Source organism: Chlorocebus sabaeus, chromosome 20, assembly GCF_047675955.1.
Source record: "Chlorocebus sabaeus isolate Y175 chromosome 20, mChlSab1.0.hap1, whole genome shotgun sequence".
Classification (NCBI taxonomy): Eukaryota; Metazoa; Chordata; class Mammalia; order Primates; family Cercopithecidae; genus Chlorocebus; species Chlorocebus sabaeus.
The window spans coordinates 35344435-35366847 of NC_132923.1; the positions used below are offsets into that span (position 1 = coordinate 35344435).

The 22413-nt window shown below is 42.8% G+C and overlaps 1 protein-coding gene and 1 pseudogene across 3 annotated transcripts; both read right to left on the reverse strand.

Annotated features, from left to right (window-relative positions):
• Positions 1–624: 624 nt before the first annotated feature.
• On the reverse strand, positions 625–8772 carry LOC119624156 (small ribosomal subunit protein uS10-like; annotated as a pseudogene).
• A 6233-nt stretch (positions 8773–15005) lies between these two features.
• Positions 15006–19907, reverse strand: S1PR1 (sphingosine-1-phosphate receptor 1). 3 transcript variants are annotated; one of them, XM_037998120.2, is made up of 2 exons: positions 19669–19907; positions 15006–17693 (listed from the first exon to the last, which is right to left on the reverse strand). In XM_037998120.2, exon 2 carries the CDS (start codon positions 17528–17530, stop codon positions 16382–16384), a length of 1149 nt encoding a protein of 382 aa, XP_037854048.1. In that variant the 5' UTR covers positions 17531–17693; positions 19669–19907; the 3' UTR covers positions 15006–16381. The 3 variants fall into 3 exon arrangements, with proteins under 3 accessions (XP_037854048.1, XP_007975990.1, XP_007975989.1); XM_007977799.3 differs by having other exon boundaries at positions 19561–19907; XM_007977798.3 differs by lacking the exon at positions 19669–19907 and adding an exon at positions 18891–19506.
• Positions 19908–22413: the final 2506 nt, after the last annotated feature.

Genomic DNA, 22413 nt, shown 5'->3' on the forward strand with positions numbered 1-22413 from the left:
GTAGGTCAAATTTTGCAATTCCATCATACATTCTTTTTTTGGTCTCATGCAAAAAGGGAATCTGAGCACAAAACATAGTTGTTGACTAGCAGAACTTCCAAAGGAATGAATTCTTTGAAAAAGCAGGAATATTCATCTAATGAGGTCTGGTTTTAGTAGGGAGGGTCAGTGTAAAGTAGGAAGAAGACAGGGAACTGGCCGTGGCAAGAGTTTTGTCTATTTTGTTCACTGCTCTGTTGGCAGTACATGGAGCATGGTAGGTGCTCCATAAATACGCGTTAAATGAACGAGTAAATGAACATTTGTTGACTATCATCTATCTTGGGCCAGACTTTAAAAAATATAATCCTGTTTATTTATTTATTTATTTATTTATTTATTTATTTATTTATTGAGACAGAGTCTCACTCTGTCGCCCAGGCTGGAGTGCAGTGGTGGGATCTCAGCCAACTACAACCTCCACCTCCCGGGTTCAAGTGATTCTCCTGCCTCAGCCTCCTGAGTAGCTGGGACTACAGGCGGGTGCCACCACACCCAGCTAATTTTTTGTATTTTTTTAGTAGAGATGGGGTTTCACCGTGTTAGCAAGAATGGTCTCGATCTCCTGACCTCATGAGCCGTCCACCTCAGCCTCCCAAAGTGCTGGGATTATAGGCATGAGCCACTGCACCCAGCCAAATATAATCCTATTTAAATCTTACAACAGTCTTTGAAGTTAATGTTATTATCACTATTTTTTTTTAATAACTGGTAATCAATTTATTAAAATAGTTTACTTAAGCATCTGCAATGGTGCCTTCCACCTCAACTCCTGGCTCAATGCTGGCGGAAGTAACCTACTTAACTTTCTCAGAAGGGTTGTGCCAGTCAATGAGTCGCTTGTGGATTCTCATCCCGAAACGATCCCATGTCTTAGAACTTTCACCACAAGGAGCTTTTCTTGTAGTTATTCTCAACGTCTTGGTAGGCATTCTAACTGGTCCTTTCACTTTGAGATTCTTTTCCTTTTCTCCTCTGATCAAGTCAGCGCACACATTCTCCAGGGATTTTACCTTGCGGCTCGTTACAGTGATTCGAATTCGGTGAATTGCCACCTCCGGCTCCACGGCTATGTTTCCGGAATTCTTTTTTTTTTTTTTTTTTTTTTTTTGAGACGGAGTCTCGCTGTGTCGCCCGGGCTGGAGTGCGGTGGCGGCGTGATCTCGGCTCACTGCAAGCTCCGCCTCCTGGGTTCATGCCATTCTCCTGCCTCAGCCTCCCGAGTAGATGGGACTACAGGCACCGGCCACCACACCCGGCTAATTTTTTTTTATTTTTTATTTATTTTTCATTTTTTAGTAGAGATGGGGTTTCACCGTGTTAGCCAGGATGGTCTTGATCTCCTGACCTCGTGATCCGCCCGCCTTGGCCTCCCAAAGTGCCCAGTATTCTTAAAAGCCATGGCTGCTACGTCGGCTTCCTGACCGACTGCTCCTCACAAGAGCCAACAGCCGTGAGTCAGGAGCAGGAACGTGCGGATCAGCGATTCTTTTTTTTTTTTCTTTTGAGACTGAGTCTCACTCTGTCACCCAAGCTGGAGTACAGTGGCGTGATCACGGCTCGCTGCAACCTCTGCCCCCCAGGTTCAAGCAATTCTCCTGCCTCAGCCTCCCAAATAGCTGGCATTACAGGCACAGGCCACCACACCCGACTAATTTTTTGTATGTTTTGTAGAGACAGAGTTTCACCATGTTTGCCAGGCTAGTCTGGAACTCCTGATCTTAAGTGATCTGCCCTCCTCGGCCTCCCAAAGTGCTAGGATTATAGGCATGAGTCACCTTGCCCGACCTATCACTATTTCATAAAGAAATGAACTGCATTTCAGCTAGGTTGAATAACTTCGCCAGGGCCACCTACCTACTGTGCGGTAGAGACAGAATTCAAACACAGGCCAAACTGACTACTCTGACTTAACATATTTCCTCCCATGTGGGGGAAAAATCTTCGTATACTAGAAATCCCATTGAATCCCAGCACTTTGCCAGACAGGCAGATCATTTGAGCTCAAAATTTCAAGACCAGCATGGACAACATGGCAAGACTACATCGCCACAAAAAAAAAATTAGCCGGGCACGGTGGGAGACTGGGAGACTGAGACGGGAAGATTGCTTGAGCCCGGGAGGCAGAGTTGCAGTGAGCCAAGATCACGCCACTGCACCCCATCCTGGATGAGAGAGCCAGACCCTGTCTCAAAAACAACAGCAGCAGCAAAAATCTCCATGATTCTTCCTGTACATCACACCACGAAGGTAGCACTGATATTACAGCATTTGTTATATCTATGTTGAAATGCTAATTATTTTCTGGATAGAAAGAAATTACAGGAAAGTAGGAAGAAGTGTGTAGGAGACCACAGTGCAATCCCAGAAAAAAGGAAAGGAAATTTTAAAAAGGGAAATCATAACCCTAATCAGTACTTTAGCTGAAATAAGCACTCTTAATGTTAAAAGAGCCCTTGAGCTTTGTGTAATCAAAATAAACAACAACACGGGCCAGATTGCACAAAATAAGTTCTTTCTTGGGTTTCCGGTGACGTCTCGGTCGGTCCAGTGACTGACCGCACAAAACTCCACCATCCACTGAAATCATAGCCTGCGATTTTATCCTCTGGTGGGTTGTGTTTGGTCACACACCACATTTTCATTAACATGTGCCACGCCCTTCTGCTTTGATCTGCCACTCCCCCTAAATTCAACAGACATTCACATTGCTGCGGAAGCAAAATCATTGTAATTTCAAACACTTGCATTTCATTTATCTCAGTTATAAAAGTTAGCAAGGGCCAGTAGTGGAAGGGTCTAAAGGCAATCTGGCGGGATCTAGGAGAAATAAAGCTGGAGAGGTAAAAATAGCAATAAAACCAGCAACACAAACCTTTCACTTTTCAACATTGTCTTGCTAGCACAACTATGATTTCAAAATAGACAAGGGCAAGAGAAATGAGTAGGAGTCAAGAGTGAGTCACTTATCTCTGAAATGGGACAGTTGAGCAGGTTAATCTCTAAGGTTCCTTCCAACTCAGTGAATCTATGATCATAAATCTGGGGAAGCCTGGGGAAGTTTTCCAGGCTTCACTGTGTAATGGAAAGGCAAAGCCAGCTTCACTGGTGACTCGTTATGTGGGGAAGTTGTTTCACCTCTCATTAGCCTCAGATGTGCTGCATCCTCTGGGCACTGATAGTAATACACACTTCACAGTACTGTTGTGTATAGCTAATTGAAAAGTGCGAAAGTCAGACTTGCCAATACATTTATAAGCTTTCATTTATTTTTATATATATTATTTATATTTATATTTATATATATAAATATATGTCCCACTGGGTGGGGGGGTCTCACTATGTTGCCTAAGTTTTTGTTTTTTTTCTTTTTTTCAGGACAGGGTCTTGCTCTGTTGCTTAGGCTACAGTGCAGCAGCTCAATCACAGCTCACTGAAGCCTCAAACTTCTGGGCTCAAATGAATCTTCCAGCTTTGGCCTCCTGAGTAGCTGGAACTACCACACCTGGCTAACTTTTTTTTTTTTGGTAGACAAGGTCTCTTCCAAACTCTCAAACTTCTGGCCTCAAGTGATCCTCCCATCTCAGCCTCCAGAGTAACCAGGATTACAAGCACATGCCACCGCACCCACCTTAAGCTTTTAATTTTTGAAGAAATTTTAGAATGGGAAGATGAAGGCAGAACCAGCATTTGGAAAGGGTCTGATATGATGTGCCTGTCTGAATTTCCCATTATGCTACTACAGTGTACAAGATGTCACCTTTGAGAAAGGTTGAGATGTTGGGAGCCGAGGCGGGCGGATCACGAGGTCAAGAGATCAAGACCATCCTGGCTAGCACGATGAAACTCCGTCTCTACTAACACACACATACACACACACACACACACACACAATTAGCTGGGCGTAGTGGCAGGCGCCTGTAGTCCCAGCTACTTGGGAGGCTGAGGCAGGAGAATGTGGTGAACTCGGGAGGCGGAGCTTGCAGTGAGCCGAAATCACGCCACTGCCCTTCAGCCTGGGTAACAGAGCGAGACTCCATCTCAAAAAAAAAAAAAAAAAAAGAAAGGTTGAGATGCCACTGTTTTTGTGCCCATCACCATACATTCCATTCACCATACAATGGAAATCAGGAGCTGGAGATGTTTCACAGATATGAGATAGCCTCAGATGATCAGATATGCCAACTAAGACATCTCCCCATAGTACTAAAACCTGAGCTAGCCTGTTTCCCAACTCCACCCTTGCTTGTCACACCCCAGGCCACCAGACAGAAACTGCTCCAGTAGGGAATTGACTTAGCACCCATAGTGGACCTTCAGGTGAATAGCTCAGCTCTGAGAACTCAGTTGTTTTAATTTATATTAGATGCCAAAGAGGAGCCCAGGGTTCAGGTGTGGATACCATTGTGTCATATTTTGCCTGTATAAGAATTGTTTTTAATCAAATTAGCATCATTTAAAAATTGGGAGATTATACATCAAAGCCCATATGTTCCTCATGCTTTGGAACACTGACAACACTGGGCCAACGTCTCAGCTAGCAACAAAAAGCTGGAGCGGGATAAAGACTTCTCCACTGAGATGGACATTCACTCTCAAGTTCATCACTCTCTCCCCAGGCCACTTCACTCCTGTAAGTTCTCTGCCTGGTTCCTGGAGGTATTTGAGAGCAGTCACTGATTCCGAATATCTGACTATTTAGGCAGACAAGAAGAACTACACCTGAGTATACCAGGAAAGCTTCGCAAGTCTCCTCAACTGTCTAGATGCGGCAATGACCTCAGGACTTAAGTGGCTACCCTCATCTAGTCTTGAAGCGGAGATCTATCCTGAGGACCCCTAAAAACCAAATGATAGAGGTACACTGGCTAGCTCAGTGCTGTGGCAAACAGGCTGAAGATGATTACAACACTATAACAAAGGAATCAGGGCCAGGCCAGAAGTTCTGTTTTAATATTACAATTGCTTGTCAACTGCTTTGCCATGCATGGTATATAAAATGCCATTTTATGAGATCTGTTAATTAACCAACAACTATATATGGAGACAATTCAATAATATAAAGAGCTATTTCAGTCTGCTTAAAGCTGAATTCAAATAGTGCTTCACTAAAGTCCATACTTTCTAGATCCTATGATTCTCTTCAATAAAAATATACCATTTCATGGAAAGCACTGTCAATCAAAGATCCTGATCTTAGCAAAGCTAACAGATAGATCCTTATTTTCCCAAACCCCGTAACTTGGCTCATTTCAAGGAAATTACTTTCATTTACATTACTGTTTCCTGTATATGGTGATTGTCAGCCTGAATACCAGTCCCTGAATCAGGTCCTACTTGTGGGAAAGAGCTCCATATACTTAGACTTTTATGTTAGTTCATCCCATTAAGGGGCTTATGCTTTGTTATCCTTTTCTGAACCTTGGCAAGGCCTCTTCATTCTCTTACAAGTTAAGTGAAAAGCAAAACTCTGCACTGAGCTGTTAATGATTCCTAGTGAGAGCCATGAAATGTGAATGGTGTTTCTCCTAAGGGATTGTTCAAGTAGGCAGCCACAAATCCCGGGGACAACCTGCCAGTTCAAAACTACGGGAAACAAAGTTGCACCCTCAATTTGTGCTTCTCCTTAAACTTACCAAAAAAGGAATTTGGGAAGAGGAAATGATGCTGCCAACTTCAATAGCTTTAGCCAGGATGTCACAGCCTCTGATATATGAGTGAATGCTATGGATTTCCTCCAAATTAAATAAAAGTTCATGGAATGACATATAAAGAATGGAGATCGTTTATAACACAGAGAAACTATAGTAATCCCCAATGTCTAAAACTTCTTTTGTGTGGAATACAAAATCCTCTTTTTCCTTTAGATAGATTTAAATGAAAGTAAGGAAGAAGTAAGAGTGCTTTTAACAATAAGAAAATGTTCTGATTACTATGCTTCAAATAGAAGTTTCCTGCCAGTTACCAGTGCATTCTTGATAATGAAATGCAAAGACTAATGTGAACTTACTGTGGTAACACAGACATTTAATTCCATATGAGTAAACCACCAGTAACATCAGCTGGCAGTGCCAGAACTCGACCGTGACATGACCAGAGGCAGCTCTGGTAGCCTGAAAACTGCCCTTACCAAGGAAGAAATCATACCATTTGATGACAGCATGACTTTACAATGAAAGTCATCTCTTGTGTGCTTTTATATCTTCAATGTTTAATTAATTCCTCTGAATATCCCACAAGTTTTTCTATCCATTAGCAAAAATTATATAGGAAGAACTAGGTTTTAGAGGAGACTCTGAGCACTAAAGAATTAGAAAATCATAGATTGCTTTCCAAAATCCACCTATCTGAAGATTGTGATGTATTTTATTTATATATTTTTACTTCCATCTCCCTTTCCTGGTACATGTTGTATTTTAAAACACAACTGTTCATTCTTCAAGTTAAAAATAGTTTAGATTCAAGTGTGTGAAGGGTAAAAAAGGAAAAGAAAAAAATAAAATTATAAAAATACTTCAGATTTTTCAAACAATGTTGAACATTGCATTGAGTTAATACACTTATTCTAAACTTTTACTTTGGGAGCAGAACGAGTTCATTAATTGATTCCTTTTTGGAGAAGACAAACAAAATACTGATTTTTTTTTTTTCTCTAGAGAGAAATCTGATGTATATTTAGGTATCCTAAGTATTCAGAGCAGCTAACTACTGGCAGCTAACTACTGACACTAGTAGTTTGTTGCCCTGAACACATAGGTGTTAACACACAAACTTCAAATATATACTCTAGTGCCTTGATTAGCATTTAACTTAGACTTTTTCAGAATGCCCAACACTGGCCTTTTTATAAATCTAAGAGAAAACCCAGATGAGTGTAGAAAGATGCCAAATAATTCTAGGAATCACACCCTTCTCCATCTCTGAAGACCACATCAACCTTGGCACATCTCTTGTCCCTGCAGTACGCCTTTCAGCAACAATACTGGCTTGTAACAAATTGCTTAGAAAATGAACTGAGAGTAGAGACTGGGCATGGTGGCTCATGCCTGTAATCCCAGCACTTGGGAGGCCTAGGCAGGAGTATTGCTTGAGCTCAGGAGTTCGAGACCAGCCTGGAAAACATAGTGAGACTCTGTCTGTATTAAAAATAAAATACTAAAAGTTAAAAAAAAAAACAACTGAGATCAGACTCCATTTGATACAAATCCCCTATAGATGTTTAAATTACTTTAACACATTTCAATTTTTGCTAATTAGGCCCACAATTCAAAATCACTAATTTTTGGAAAAAACAACATAAAACACTAAATGAGCATAGTTTTTTAACAGAAAAATTAATACAGTGAATATATAAAATGAGATGATATATATTATGTATATATTATGATGTATATTATATATATTATATGGGTCTTTTTGCATCTTTGCAATTAGAAGGTCCAAGGCTGGGCACAGTCGCTCATGCCTGTAATCCCAGCATTTTAGGCAGCAAAGCAGGAGGATTGCTTGAAGTCAGAAGTTCAAGACCAGCCTGGACAACAAAGTGAGACCCCTCTCCCCTCAACCATCTCTACTTGAAAAAAAAAAAAAGAGTAGCCAACATGGCATGCACCTTGTAGTCCCAGCTACACAGGAGGCTGAGGCTGGAGGATCACTTAGTTTGGAGCTGCAGTAAGCTAGGATCATGAGACTGTACTCCACACTGGGTGACAAGCAAGACCCTGTCTCCTTAATAAATACATAAAGGAAAGCTCTTGTGGTTGTGTCTTCTAAATTTCTTTCCTTCCTTTTTTTTTTTTTTTTTTTTTTTTTTGGATATGGAGTCTCGCTCTGTTGCCCAGGCTGGCATGCAGTGGCACAATCTCGGCTCACTTCAACCTCCAGCTCCCGGGTTCAAGTGATTATCTTGCCTCGGCCTCCCGAGTGGCTGGGATTTCAGGCACACACCGCCACGCCTCGCTAATTTTTTTATCTTTAGTAGAGATGAGGTTTCACCATGTTGGTCAGGCTGGTCTCGAACTGCTGACCTCGTGATCCGCTCACCTCGGCCTCCCAAAGTGCTGGGATTACAGGCATGAGCCACCGTACCCAGTCCTAAATTTCTTATGATTCTGCAACTCCTACTATTATAGTATAAATAGTATATATAGTATAAATGGGTTCCCATTATAGTATAAATATGTAGCTGGAAAAAGTGTTGATATACAATATTCACTCAACTGAGGCAAAAGATTTTACAGATTGAATAATCTAGGTAACTCTTTGGTACCCTAATTCACTTTGCACGTGTGAATGGGAATATGAAAATCTGTGTTTTTCTGAAAGCTGCCTTGACCAGCATCTAGACAAGGAAGAGAAACCAAGAACTATTTCTGCAGGTGGCCACATGAAGTTAGCTGAAGCAGAACAGCATGTGAGAACTAACCACTATTTCTGGTACCTCAGAAGATCTGCAGAAGCTTGGTGAGGGAAGACTCTTCAGGCAGATGACAGTTAATGTCTTTACAAGTGATTTAGCGCAAGTCTTCTCTTATTATAGAACATAACTTTACTGGTGACGTGAATTTGTTTTTCTCTGAAGTGTCTAGACAGGAGCAAGAGAAACTCTGAAATTAGAAATAAATATACTCTCTTTTGTACAAAACATTGAAACTACTCACCCTCCCACCAGCGGACGTTATGCTTTGAGGGGTAGATCTGGTAATGACGAGCAGGTATCTGAGCTGTTGGCATTCTCAAGAGACTTCCTCATAGAAATGGCACACAAATGTGAGCAGGTCAGCTTGGATTCAGTAGAGCTGGTGTATAAGATGAGTGCAGAGTTCTTGGGCTGCTCAGGGAGTTATCCCCAGGCCCCTGGCCTCAAGCAATCACTGAACATACAGCACACAAAAGACCTGCCTAGGCTCCTCTCTCAAGTCCTCTAGGTGACTTGCAATGGCTCATTAGTAGATAAGTCTGCTTATCCTCTTGAATTGTGAATTTTTCTCTCCTTTCTTTTTCATCCAAGTTTAATAAGGACACCACCTACGACATATTCAAATGTACACTTCATTTGCACATTATAAACCAAGCAACTCCACCTAGCACAGTTCACAGTAGGGATCTAGGAAGAAAAACACTAAGGAGAGATAGAAACTAAAGACAGTGTTGACTGCTTTTATTTTACAGAGTTGCTTCTTGATTACGTGGGGCCTAGATGCTGAAAAACAGAATACAAATACTGATATTTACAACCATACCCAATAACATAAGGAACTTCTCTCCATTCCAATTCTGAGTTTATTCTTCATTATTTAATTTTAAGTAATTTAGAGATATAAATTAAATAAAAGCCAATGATGAAAAACTGCCAATATTAATTGTATTTGTTAAATGAAATTATTTTACACTGCTAAAGAATTCAATATATTAGAGGAAGTGTACAACAATGAACAAACTCATGGGGAAAAAAAGAACTGTTTCTTGACTGGATGTCATGGTGCACGTCTATAATCCCAGCACTTTGGGAGGCCCAGGCAGGTCGGTCACTTGAGCCCCGGAGTTCGAGACCAGCCTGGCCAACTTGGTGAAACCCCGTCTCTACTAAAAACAGAAAAATTAGCCTGGCATAGTGGCACACACCTGTAATCTCAGCTACTCAGGAGGCTGAGGCAGGAAAATCGCTTGAACCTCGGAGGCAGAAGTTGCAGTGACCCGAGATCACATTACTGCACTCCAGCCTGGGTGACAGAGTGAGACTCCGTGTCAAAAAAGGAAAACAAAGAAAGAATTTTCTCTTGCCATATCAGGGTACTTGGACCCCAAAAGGAGGGAGCCACAGGAGTGCCAGAGCTGAAGGAATGAATCCTGCAAGCTCTAGGAAGGCAGGACCTCTGTTTATATTTGCCCCTAGATCCACAGCACACAGCACAGGGCAAGCATTCTTGTTGAGTGGATGAGTGGGTGAGTGTGCCAACCTGTCTAGAGGAATGGGAGTAGGAAGCATGACCCACACCAGTAACTTCTTCCAAGGTTTTTCTTTCTGCTCTGGTATCAACAAAGCAGCAGAAAAGTGGAGTAATAATAGTAGTAGAGCTCCAGGGAAATGGATGAACAATGTCCTTCCTCTCCCTGCTCCTTGTTAACTCAAGTAACCGTGCCCCTTCTTTTCTGTTTCTATTTCTGCTTTGTATCTAATCAACCTGTCCAAGGAGCAGTGCAGCACCTGAAGCACTTCTTCTCTGTCCAGTTACTCCCAGAGCTGGCTGAAAGAAAGAACCCTCAGACAGGGGAGTGCAGGTAACAATGTGTCTGGCTGCAAGCTTATAAAACTCACAGGATGGGTACACATGGACATAGAGATGGAAACAGGCTGGTCATGATGGCTCACGCCTGTAGTTCTAGCACTTTGGGTAGCCAGGGTGGAAGGATTGCTTGAGGTAAGGATTTGGGAACAGCCTAGGCAATAAAGCGAGACCCTATCTCTACAAAAATAAATAATTAGCCAGGTGTGGTGGCACGCACCTGTAGTCTCAGCTATCTGGAAGCTGAGGTGGGAAGATTGCTTGAGGCCAGAAGCTCCAGGCTGCGGCGAGCTATGGTCACACCACTCCCCTCCAGCATAGGCAACAGAGTGAGACCTTCCAAAATAAATAAATAAGGGAACAACAGACACCAGTGTCTACTAGAAGGGAGGGAGAGGGAGGGGGACAATGGCTAATAAACTACTTGTTGGGTATTATGCCCACTACCACAGTGATGGGATCATTCATACCCAAAACTTGAACATCACAGCAATATGCCAATGTAACAAACCTGCACATGTACCCCCTGAATCTAATATAACAGCTGAAATTATTAAAAAATAAAACCCACAGGAACATAAGTTTGTCTTCCACATCCTTTGTGTCTCTGCCTATTTCTTCTAACAATGCAGTGCTTACACCCAGGGCGAGTGTTATTATCTGACTGAATGCCTTTTATAGGGTTGGTCAAGTGGCCATGATAAGAAATTGGCACACTCCAATTTGTGTGTCTCCAATACTAGCATGTTTACATATCCTTGCAATGTATACAAGGTCCATTCCTCATAAAGCTATTAACAACCCATCATATATTCCTAGAACTGAAATCCAAATGTCAATAAACTTTTATTGTGACAGTTTCATTACATCTCTAGACTCTGTCAAGACACAGAAATTCTTCAGGGATTACAAATACCAATACTAAGCCAAATTCTCATCCTATGGAAGCAAAGGCTATTATCACGTCACAATTATTTAGCGTTCTAAAGTTTTATTTCTGGGTCATGGGATAATACTTAAAAAGCATATTACCCTTTCATGAAACAGTTTGGAACCTTTTCCACATTCTTTTTTTTTTGAGACAGGATCTCACTCTGTCACCCAGGCTGGCGTTGGAATGCAGTGGCCGGATCTCGGCTCACTATAGCCTCCACTTCCTGGACTCAAGTGATTCTCCAGACTCAGCCATCCAAATAGCTGGGACTACAGGTGTGAGCCATCATACTCAGCGAATTTTGTTTTTTTGTTTTTTTTTTTTTTGTAGAAACGGATGTTGCCATGTTGTCCAGGCTGTTCTTGAACTCCTGAGCTCAAAGCTATCCTCCTGCTTCGGCCTCCCAAAGTGCTGGAACTACAGGCGTGAGCCACTGTGCCCAGCTGCCACTTCCTACTGAACTTCATGGAACCTTCCCACAATTTCACAGAGAAAGTCTCATATAGTCCTTATACGCAGAAGTGAAAGTCTAACATATTGATATTTTTAAATTTCACTGGTCTTAAGAATATGATTACATAAGTTTAGACAAATATACACATCTGAGTGAACAATGTCCTTAAAATTAAGATATAGAGCATTGCTAACAACCTACAAATTTCCCTCATGTTCCTTTCCAGTTTATCCTCTTACCCCAGGCAACCACTGTTCAGATTTATACCTCCATATATTAGTTTTGCCTATTCTGGAACTTTTACATAAATGAAATCGTAATGTATGTTCTCTTTTGTGGTTGCATAAGAGGTTTAAGATTCATGAAAATGGTTGCAAGATTAGTATTAGGTCCTTTTTCATTGCTGAATAATATTCCACTGTATTAATTTACCATGGTGTATTTATCCATTACTAATATGGAAGCTTCTAGTTGGATATATGAAGATACTCCATATATCAAGTTTGGATATACATAAAATGTAGCAATTCCTGTTCACTCAAGTCCACAGTCCACACTTGGCTCTTGCTAATGACTATAACCAGAGCTAAGTCTGATTTTTTAATCCTTTTGTCCTCAAAGGGATAAAAAAGAGAGCATGGGAAAACCAGAAATTACCTGAGTCTGAATCCAAGAAGAAAGTGTAGGGAACAAGAGATCGGATGTATTAGGAGAGATGTCTTCAACATGAACTCAAACTACTCTGGATCCTGGTTCTTGTCAAAGATTGTGAAAGACTGAAATAAATGCAGGTCTAACCCCTCACTATGCTCTTCCTCCTATCTCTCCTAGCTTTTTAAACCACTGGTTTAAGATCCTTTTTCTTCATACATAATCCATATAAGGCCTTTATTTATTCAAGTAAACCTTGCTTGCTTGAATGTTCTGAAAGACAACTCTAGTTCCAATTAGTATTGCAGTGAAGGCAATGGTGTATGTTAAAAAGTATTTTGAGTCCCTTTTCTTGGACCATGTGAAGTATACATCAAAGGAGCAGGAAGGAAGAAAGGCTGGAGAAAATGTTGTAGTTCATTATGATTTCTCATCATCGTACATTTACTCTGTCCACAGGGAAATAATACTCTGATAATCTCTACAAAAGTTTCTTTTAGTTATTTGTGATTCCTCCTTCAAGGTATTTATAACCTATTTAGAGAAAACACAGACAAATCTGTGGGAGGATCACTTGAGCCCAGGAATTAGAGACCAGCCTGGGCAACATATTGAGATCCTGTCTCTACAAAACATTAAAAAAAAAAAAAAATCAGCCAGGCAGGGTGGCACGTGCCTGTGGTCCCAGCTACATGGGAGGCTTGAGACAGGAGGATCACTTGAGCCCAAGAATTAGAGGCTGTAGTGAGTTATGACTGTGCCACTGCATATTAGCCTGGGCAAGAAGGTGAGACCTCATTTCTAAAAAATAAATAAAACATTTTTAAAACAATTAAATGTTTCTCCTAAGGAGATGTAAAAGCAAGAATAATAATTTGTCTTATATAACATTTCGATTTGAATATTCTGTAAAATTGTAATCACATTTAATATTGTTGGGGATAAAGTATTATATGATGTTACTTCATAACTTTCCTGACTATTTTGAGTCAATTGAACTTTTTACAAGAATATGTCAAGTATTGTCCAGGCTATCTCTTTTACTCCTCTTGAAAAACACTACAATATTAAAATCAAAGCCTTATATGTGTATTTTTTAGTATAAACATATAATTACTAAGATTTTTTTCTTATTCTCACTTCTGAGAATACACTGAATTAAAACCAGATACTCATGTTGGGAGACAACCAAGGATTCCTTCATCTTAAGTCTTTGCTTCTTGGTCAGATCTGGGGCTCTACCACACATGTGCCCAGCAAAACCACAGTCCATGACTACCCAGCTTTCTTGGAATGAAATGCAGAGTCTGGAGTTTCCAGGAAGAAAGTACATCTAATCATTGGATAATGTGTTCACAGGGGGAAAAGTGTCACCAAAGAGCTCCCCATCTCCCAAAGCCAGCCACCCTATCCCATCTTCCCCCATATCATGAATCACCCCTGTGCTTCTGAAGATAAGCCCAAAAATATGAACATTTTATCTTCCACAGAAACACAAAATGGACATACTTTTCCATTATACTTGACTGTAACGAAAGTCTAGGAAGTGAATGTAACATGAAATCATTCCTTCCGCCTTAGCAGACAGATGGAGAGAGACATTCCAGTTTGTTTCCAGCCTTTTGTCTTTGGAGCATTTTTGGCATTTCCTTCAGGAAACTGGAGGTTGTGACCTAAGGTTTCTTTAGTGAATACATTTCTGTTTCCCACAGTTAACCTTACCCAGAAATGACATCTACTCTATTAGGTGAGGTTTATCTTCATGTCCCAACTGTGTCCTGTGCATATTCAATGACACTTGAAAGCACAAATTCTGAAAGTAGCAATCGGATTAGAGAGCCAAACATGCCAAAATACTTTAACCCCCCAAAGATGACAATAATCAAAAACAAGAATTAACTATTACAATAAGTCTGTGATGCTTGCCCTTCCTTTCATTTTGTATTTGGAAAAATTAATGACCGAGAATGTGAAGGCTTTCAGATATTGTGAATTGAAGGTTTTCAGATAAAAGTGTTATGCTACTCAGCCCACATTTTACAGTTAGCTACTTCACTGGTACTGTATACTTCTATGTGGTTCAGAAGATAGGCTGGGGAAGCCAAGACAGTGTCCTGAAAAAAAACAAAAAAAAAACAAAAAAAACACACGATTTAATACCCATATCCATATCCCCACTTCCACAACATGTTGGTGAAAGGCCAAGAATGTATGCTTATTTTGATGGGTTTGAATGATGATTGAATCTCATCATTTAAATTAGGTTTACAACCACATTTTTGTGTATAACTTCTTTAAAAACCCATATTTGATGACAGAATTATTGTATTTAATTTATTTGGCTTAAATGCAATTTAAAACTCAAACAATTCTACTTACTAGCCAATGTGGTATTCAGAAGGTTGGTGGTTTTTATGTCATTCTTTACTACTCTTCAGTGTTAACTTATTGAAGTTTCTCTTCCTGAAAAAGATAGAGTGGTTTCTAAACAAACCACATCTTTTTTCACACCCTAGTTAAGGTAAAAATCCTTTAAAGAATAACAAATTTGTCCTTAATTTTTATTCCAAAGAACTACATAATCCAATAGAACGATTCAATAATTACTTTTAAGAATGCTCTTCACAAAAGGATCTTTAAAAAAATCAGTTTATTAATGTTTAAAAGTTGATAAAGCTATGTGCAAAATGATCCACAAAAGTCAGAAACCTATTAAATACTATTTTTTTTAAAAAAAAAAAACAAGACATCTCTTGGTTTAATTGCACTGAAAACCATACTAAAGAGACAGTAATATATTTTTATCCTTTGTAATATTTATACATATCTTGAATTACTATCTAATGAACAGCTGGACTGAAAAGTTTCTGGTGTTCCCTACCAGTTAAAGTAATGCTTTTAAGGGCACAATAGGGTGGTATTTTCTTAAGAAATACACATTCAATGGTGTTAACACAGGTTAGAAAAATCCAATATAATGACCTCTGCTGAAACAAATACATTCAAAAATCATGAAAAGTACTTTTAACACAACAAAATATAACCATGCTGTTGCTTGAAATGAATCACACAACATTCTGAAATAAACATCAACAAAAGTGCCAAAGACAGATGTCACGTTTGTTAGACTCATTTGCTAAGAAATCTCCCTTGGTTTGCAAAAGTTAATCCATTCAGTTTTCACTTTGTTTTGCTTGTCTGTTTCTCCTAGGACACTAAGGATCCTGGCTAGTATCATTTAGTGGGCTTCTTTATGCAGATTTCAGCTTCAATGGATATGAAATGGTAACACATTTCATTGAAAAGGTGTTTTTTAAAGAAATCAAAGTGACTTCAACCAAATTCCAAAAAACGGATCCCGCTTACATGGAAACTTTGGCCTCAGCGAAGGACATTGTTTTACACCTCCAAACCATCTTCATCTTCCCACAGCCTACCTACTCAACATAGCCTATTTGCTATAGATGATCGATCACTCCACAACCCCAGCTCTGATAACTCTCAGGTAGTTAAAGTATAAAGTAAAAGAACTTTGAGGAGCGGTATGAAGGGAAGGGAGGGTGGGATGTGGGATGTACAGGGCATCCCTAAAGAAGCAGAAGTGCACACACTCACTTGGGTTTGAAACTAAAGTGAAAGAAAGCATCTCCTCAAAGCTCCAGACAAAGAGACGCTTTCACATGGGGACATTAGTCTTTGAGGAGGGGCCAAATGAACCCTTTAGGAGCTTGACAATGCTAGACCTTTGGCTCAGTGCAAAATCAAAGCTCCAGGGGGGGAGGAAATATATTCCAGGCCGGGACCTGATCTCCACCCTTCCCAGTGCATTGTTCACAGGAACTAACTCTACCCACCAACACCCGACACCACCAGGCTGTTCATATTCTCCCCCTTCCTCCCTCTGGCTTGCAGCAGCTCCTCCCTGGCAGCAGTCGAAGCCCAGAGATTGTTTTCCAAACACTGGGGTGGCGAGCGACCAAGTAAAGAGCTCTTCCGGTGGGTGGACAGCTTCCAGTTCTAGGAAGAAGAGTTGACGTTTCCAGAAGACATAATGGTCTCTGGGTTGTCCCCATCGTCCTTCTGGGGGTGGGAGGAATTGTCCGATTTGCTGCGGCTGAATTCCATGCCGGCGATGATGGGTCGTTTGAATTTGCCAGCAGAGTCTCCGCTCGGGCACTTGCAGCAGGACATGATCCGGATGAAGGCCCGGCGCATCTCCTTGTTGGTCAGAGTGTAAATGATGGGGTTGGTGCCGGAGTTGAGCACAGCTAACACTAGGAAGTACTCCGCTCTGAAGAGGATGTCGCAGGTCTTCACCTTGCAGCCCACATCCAGCAGGAGCAGGATGAAGAGCGGTGCCCAGCAGGCGATGAAGACGCTCAGGACGATAATTACGGTCTTGAGCAGCGCCAGCGACTTCTCAGAGCTGCGGCTGGCCTTGGAAATGTTCTTGCGGAACGTCAGGCGGCGGCTCCGAGTCCTGACCAAGGAGTAGATCCTGCAGTACAGAATGACGATGGAGAGCAGGAGCAGAGTGAAGACCGTGGTGCAGAAGAGGATATAGTGCTTGTGGTAGAGCGGCAGCACAGTGGAGCAGCTGGGCAGCGCGCTGATGCAGTTCCAGCCCATGATGGGCAGGCCACCCAGGATGAGGGAGATGACCCAGCAGGCGCTGATCAGCAGGAAGAGGCGGAAGTTATTGCTCCCGTTGTGGAGTTTCATTTTCAGCATCGTGATATAGCGCTCAATGGCGATGGCGAGGAGACTGAACACGGAGGCTGACAGGGCCACAAACATACTCCCTTCCCGCAGAAACCACTGGGCGGGAGTGAGCTTGTAGGTGGTGGCCCCAGACAAGAGCAGGTTAGCTGTGTAGGCCACTCCTGCCAACAGGTCTGAGAGGGCCAGATTGCCAATAAAATAGTACATGGGTCGGTGGAATTTCTTGGTTTTCCAAATGGTCAGCAAGACAAAGATGTTCTCGAGGATGATAAAGCAGCAGATAAGAATGAACACCACCGAGGTCAGTTTAATGCTGTTCTCCCTGTCCGCGCTGGTATTCAGCTTTCCCGTGTAGTTGTAATGCCGGACGATGATATCATAGTTGACGTAGTCAGAGACCGAGCTGCGGAGGGCCTTGACCAGCGGGACGCTGGTGGACCCCATGGTGCCAACCCTGTGTCCCCAGGAAGTCGGGGTGGCGTTACTCCAGACGAACGCTAGAGGGCAGGGCGAGAGAGCCTTCACTGGCTGCAGGGATGGTTCGATGAGTGATCCAGGCTTTTTGTGTAGCTTTTCCTTGGCTGGAGAGGGCCTCAGAAACCGCAGCCTTAAACAAGTCAGAGGAGAGAGTCAGGGAAAGAGCCACAGCATACTGGCATAATTCATTCTAGCTAAGGCACTGCTCCAATTGTGTTACTGTTGATTTGTTTTAAAGAAACTTGGGAAGAGCTCAGGGAGAGAGATTTTTTTAAAAAAAAATCACTGCTCCTACTCCTGTAGGTTCCACAGTTGGGAATTCACCTTTTTTCCAAACTCCATAAATCACAAGTGCCCAAGAACAATCCGATTGAGTTGGGCTCCTTAGTAGCCCAGAGATGCAAATTTTCAGGGCCCAGAGAGATTTAAAAAAAAAAAAAAAAAAATCTTTTTTTCTTCCTTTTTTTTTTTTTTCAAAAAAGGAAGAGGGGGAAGAAAAAGAGGGAGAAACTCTATGGCCACATTCACTCAAAGAGAAGTGGGAATTATGATGTTGGCTCTGGGTTGACCAAAACAAAAACAAACAAACAAAAAAGAAGATGGAAAACAAGGAGTGGGGGGAATGGGAAACCTAGAGAGCACACCCCATTTTAACCCCACTCCTGCCCTCTCGCCACCCCCCACCCTCCCACCCCCGTATTTCCAGCCATGAAATTGTCTAAAGCAGTCACCAGCTCAGCTGCACGCTCAACACCAGCCCACGTCTCTCCTCGGAAAAGACTAGACTGCCAGTCTGAGGGTAGAGACACACACCTCTGTTCCCCATGCCCACCCCTAGCTCCCCCGTTCAAAGAGACGAGCACCACCTCCTAATTGCCATGCAAGAAATCAGATTTGCGGGAAAATCACTTGAAAGCGTAAGTCATTTGGGGGCTCTATTAATAACTCTCTAGGAGCAGGTGTGCCTAGGGTCGGAGGGCGCAGTGAGGTGTGGGCAGCCAGGCCCGCCCCGCCTTGCAGTAAACAGGAAAGCTTAGCGCCTCCGTGAAGCGACTGCCTTTTCTTTCTTCTTCTTCTTCTCCCCGCCTCCCCCGCCCAACCGCCCCCAAGCCAGGGCAAGTAAATTTAAAGGTATTCAGTTAAAACCATTCATAACAGATTGCAGCAAATCCCAGAAGTTTCGTACACTAGTTGATCGCATAAATATTTTTTGCTTTGTTTAGTTGAGGCAAAACATACAAGAGAGAAATCAAACTACTCATGACAGCAATAATACATGCTACCACACTTTTAATTTCGAGTGCAAAACTACTCTTCAGAAACTCACATTAAACTGCTCCCTGGTGCATTGCTAAATTTGCGTGGGCAGTTTTATTTACTGCCGTCCCCCAACACGTTGACTTCTCTCCTAGGACGAGAAAGTTACAAAGAAACTAACTTTCTAAGACCGCACGGGTCAGCAGAAGTCTACTTCTAAGTTGCTTAAATATTTCAAGGTAATTCAGCAGTGCAATAAAATGAGGTAACAGAGATGAGAGCAATCCCAGCAACTCCGCGAACAGCAGAGGCTGCTCAAGCCAAGAAGCTCCACATTTCCCCCAACTAATTTTATACCCTGCTCCTGGGCAGTACTAGTTTAAGCCATTACTTACGCCCCACACCACCCACCATATTCTTTGTCTATAGGATTTCCAAAATTTAGCACCTTCCCTACTACTCCTCCGACCAACCGCAGCTTTCACTGCCCCTACCCCCGTAGGTTCCACAGTTGGGAATTAACCTTTTTTTCCAAACTCCGTAAATCACAAGTGCCCAAGAAAAATCCGATCGAGTTGGGCTCCTTAGTAGCCCACAGATGCAAATTTTCAGCGCCCAGAGATGCATGTTTTCAAAGTTTTTGTTTGTATCGTTCGGTTTAAAAATTCGTTTCTGACACCTAAGCCCTACCGCAGCCGGGCTCCCCGCGCCCGCGTCCCCCGCCACTCGCCGCCCCCTACCTCGCTCAAGCAGGGCGAAGTTGCGTTCGGAGAGCCCGGGATCTGTACGGCTCGCTCCGCATCTTGCTGCTGCCCCCGACTGACTGCGTAGTGCTCTCGCAAACTTACTCGAGTCGGGGTCCCCTCCCTCCGCAGCGGAGCACTCCAATGGCCAGTCCCGCTCGCCGCGGCCAGTTCCCTGCCTGCTACGCGAAGTCACCCAGCGCCGCGCCGAGGCTCGGTGGTTTCTTCAGGAAGACGCTGGGAGGGGTTAATGCCTTAACCCCCCACGCCCTCTGCCAGCTAGGGGCCCCCGGATCTGAACTGCTGAGAAGCACTGTCCAGGAAAGATCTGGGGCAGAAGCAAAAAAAAAAAAAAAAAAAAAAAAAAAAAGAACTCCTCCTCCCCAAACAACAAATGAAAGAAAAAAAAAAGAGAGAGAGAGAGAGAAAAGGGGCGGAGCCCGGTAACCCCTGGATTCTAATGTATAAATCACTGCCCTCGCCCCGATACACGCTGATCCCTGGTGGTGGAGAGGATTCTCCCGAGCCCCTGAAAAAAAAGGAGGTGGAGAGACTTGGGAAACTTTTCTCTCGAAAAGTCTGAAGGGGCAGAGGACGGCCCGGAACCTCGTAGCGCACCGCCCTGGTCCCACACCCCCCGCAGCCCTAGGAGGATCGGTGTGCTGAGCTTGTGACCGGGAGCTCCCCGAGCCACTTTCGCGCGGGCAGCAGAAAACCAGAGCCGCGGCCCGGCGGGTCTCGGCGGCGCTCTGGGGAGGAGACGCTGGGAAGGGGCTGCGAGAAGTACAGAGCAGACAAGCAGCCGGGGAGGGAGAACGGACCGGGAGGTTCCTGTTCTCCCCGCGCCACCCCAGATCCTGGTGCTCCTCGAAACTGCGGTCTGAGAGGCAGTGGACTTCCCGGAGTGCACAGAGAAATGAACCAGCGCCGGTGTTGGTGTTGAGCGAGGGGTTTCCCTGAGCTGAGCGCAAAGTCAGACTGTGTGTCCCAGATTCTGGCCAATGGAGAGGTCGTTGAGGAGGTGGGCTGCTGCTGAGTCCTGAGAGATTCAGAACGCCTGGGCAGCTGCGGAATTTCCAAAGGGGAAGATTCTCGGCCCCGCGCTGCGGAGCAACTGCAGCTGCCCAGCAGGGGCCGGCACCCTTCTCTCACTTTCTGCTTGAGAGTCGACTCAGAGGCCTCAAATCTCATTACTAGCAACCTGCCCACCCTTTTCTTTTGCTTAAATGCTACTTAAGAATGTGAGGCTGAGAGGCGGCCTTGGTCAGATCTGCCTGCGTGACAAGCTCAGGACGCTTCTGCCCTTGCCCTACTGTTGTAAAGGTTTCCACCCAGTCCCTGGTCGCACTGCTTTCCCATCCCGGCAGATGTGAACTCAAAAACTTCCTCCGCTGTGCAGTTTCAATTGGCAGACACACCCTGTACCTGAATGACTCAGAAGGAGGCAGAATGAATAAACAACAGACCCCTGACTTCTGGGATTTTGTGAGTTTGCCAAAAAAAAAAAAAAAAATGAAGTGACAGTTAATTCACAGCTGTTTTAAAGCACTCATCAACGGCGAAGCACCCAATACATACCCACAACTTCAATAACAGTACAGTGCATATAATGTGGAAACTAAGATAACGGTCCTCTAAGACTCCAGAGTAGATCCTAATTGGATTTGAAGACTTATTTCTCTTAAAGGGGAAAAGATACATTGTGTCTACCCAGCACAACAAAACGGGGGACTTGGCATTTCCCCTTTCACCTGCCCCCACCCACACTAATTTATGCATTCTTTAAAGCCAAAGGAATCAAAGTGAAATTTCACACCTAGTCTGTATCAAGCATGTGCTAGGTTAATTTAACCTTACTGCTCTGTGAAGTAAGCAAGCATTCCTGGCCATTTTATTGTTGAGAGAAGTGTCACTCAGACAACTAAGGTGACTTGTAGATTTTCCAGTTAGTGAGTGGCAGAGCTGGGTTCCAAAACCTAAATACTGCAAATGCCTTGCCTTGTGGCTCAAACGCTATCAGTCAATAAACAGTTAAGGAATTGAAATATATGTTCCTAGAGGGAAACAGACTTCTAGATTTAAAGTTTCACATTTGCATGCATTTCTGACTGTATGTGTCTACAAAATTCATAGAAAAGTATGCTAATGAATGTCCTTTTCAAATCACTTGTTTTCTACATATGCATACTAAGTGTATACATATGCATATTAATAAATGTTTTCTAAAACCTCTTGTTGTCTGCCTATGATATCTCATGTAACATTGTACTTTTAGTATTTCACACAGTGTTACACATATTAATTCATTTAATCCTACAAGTTAGGCACTATAATTATTCTAATTTTACAAACAAGGAAACGGACTCCCAGACATATTAAGCAGCCTGGTTAATGTGGGACAGGCTGCAGACTCTTAACCACTACTCCAGACCACCATGATAAACCTCAAAGAGGTCCAAGAATTTCCATGGGGATATCAGTTGTTTTCTTGTGAATACCACTGGTTTTTAACATTCAATACTGATAAAGTGTTTTACAGAGTCTAAATACTTTGCAGATTGCTATTTAATAATATTCATCTTTAGTACACATCTATGAGATATAATTGTAGATGATCCACTTATGTAAAATTAGATAGTAGGCAAATGTTTCCAGCAATGGTGTCCTGGCCAATTCCAAGTCTCTAGTTCCCATATAAGTCTCTTCCCATTGCTCTCCAGGGAGGCCTTAAAAATTGCATTCTCAAGCTATCTCCTGACTGCTAGTACAACTCCTTCTCTGCTGCTGCCTACAAGTCAAGGCCAATATTCCTACCTTAAGTTTGCTCCATTTCCAATTTTTGATTTCAAA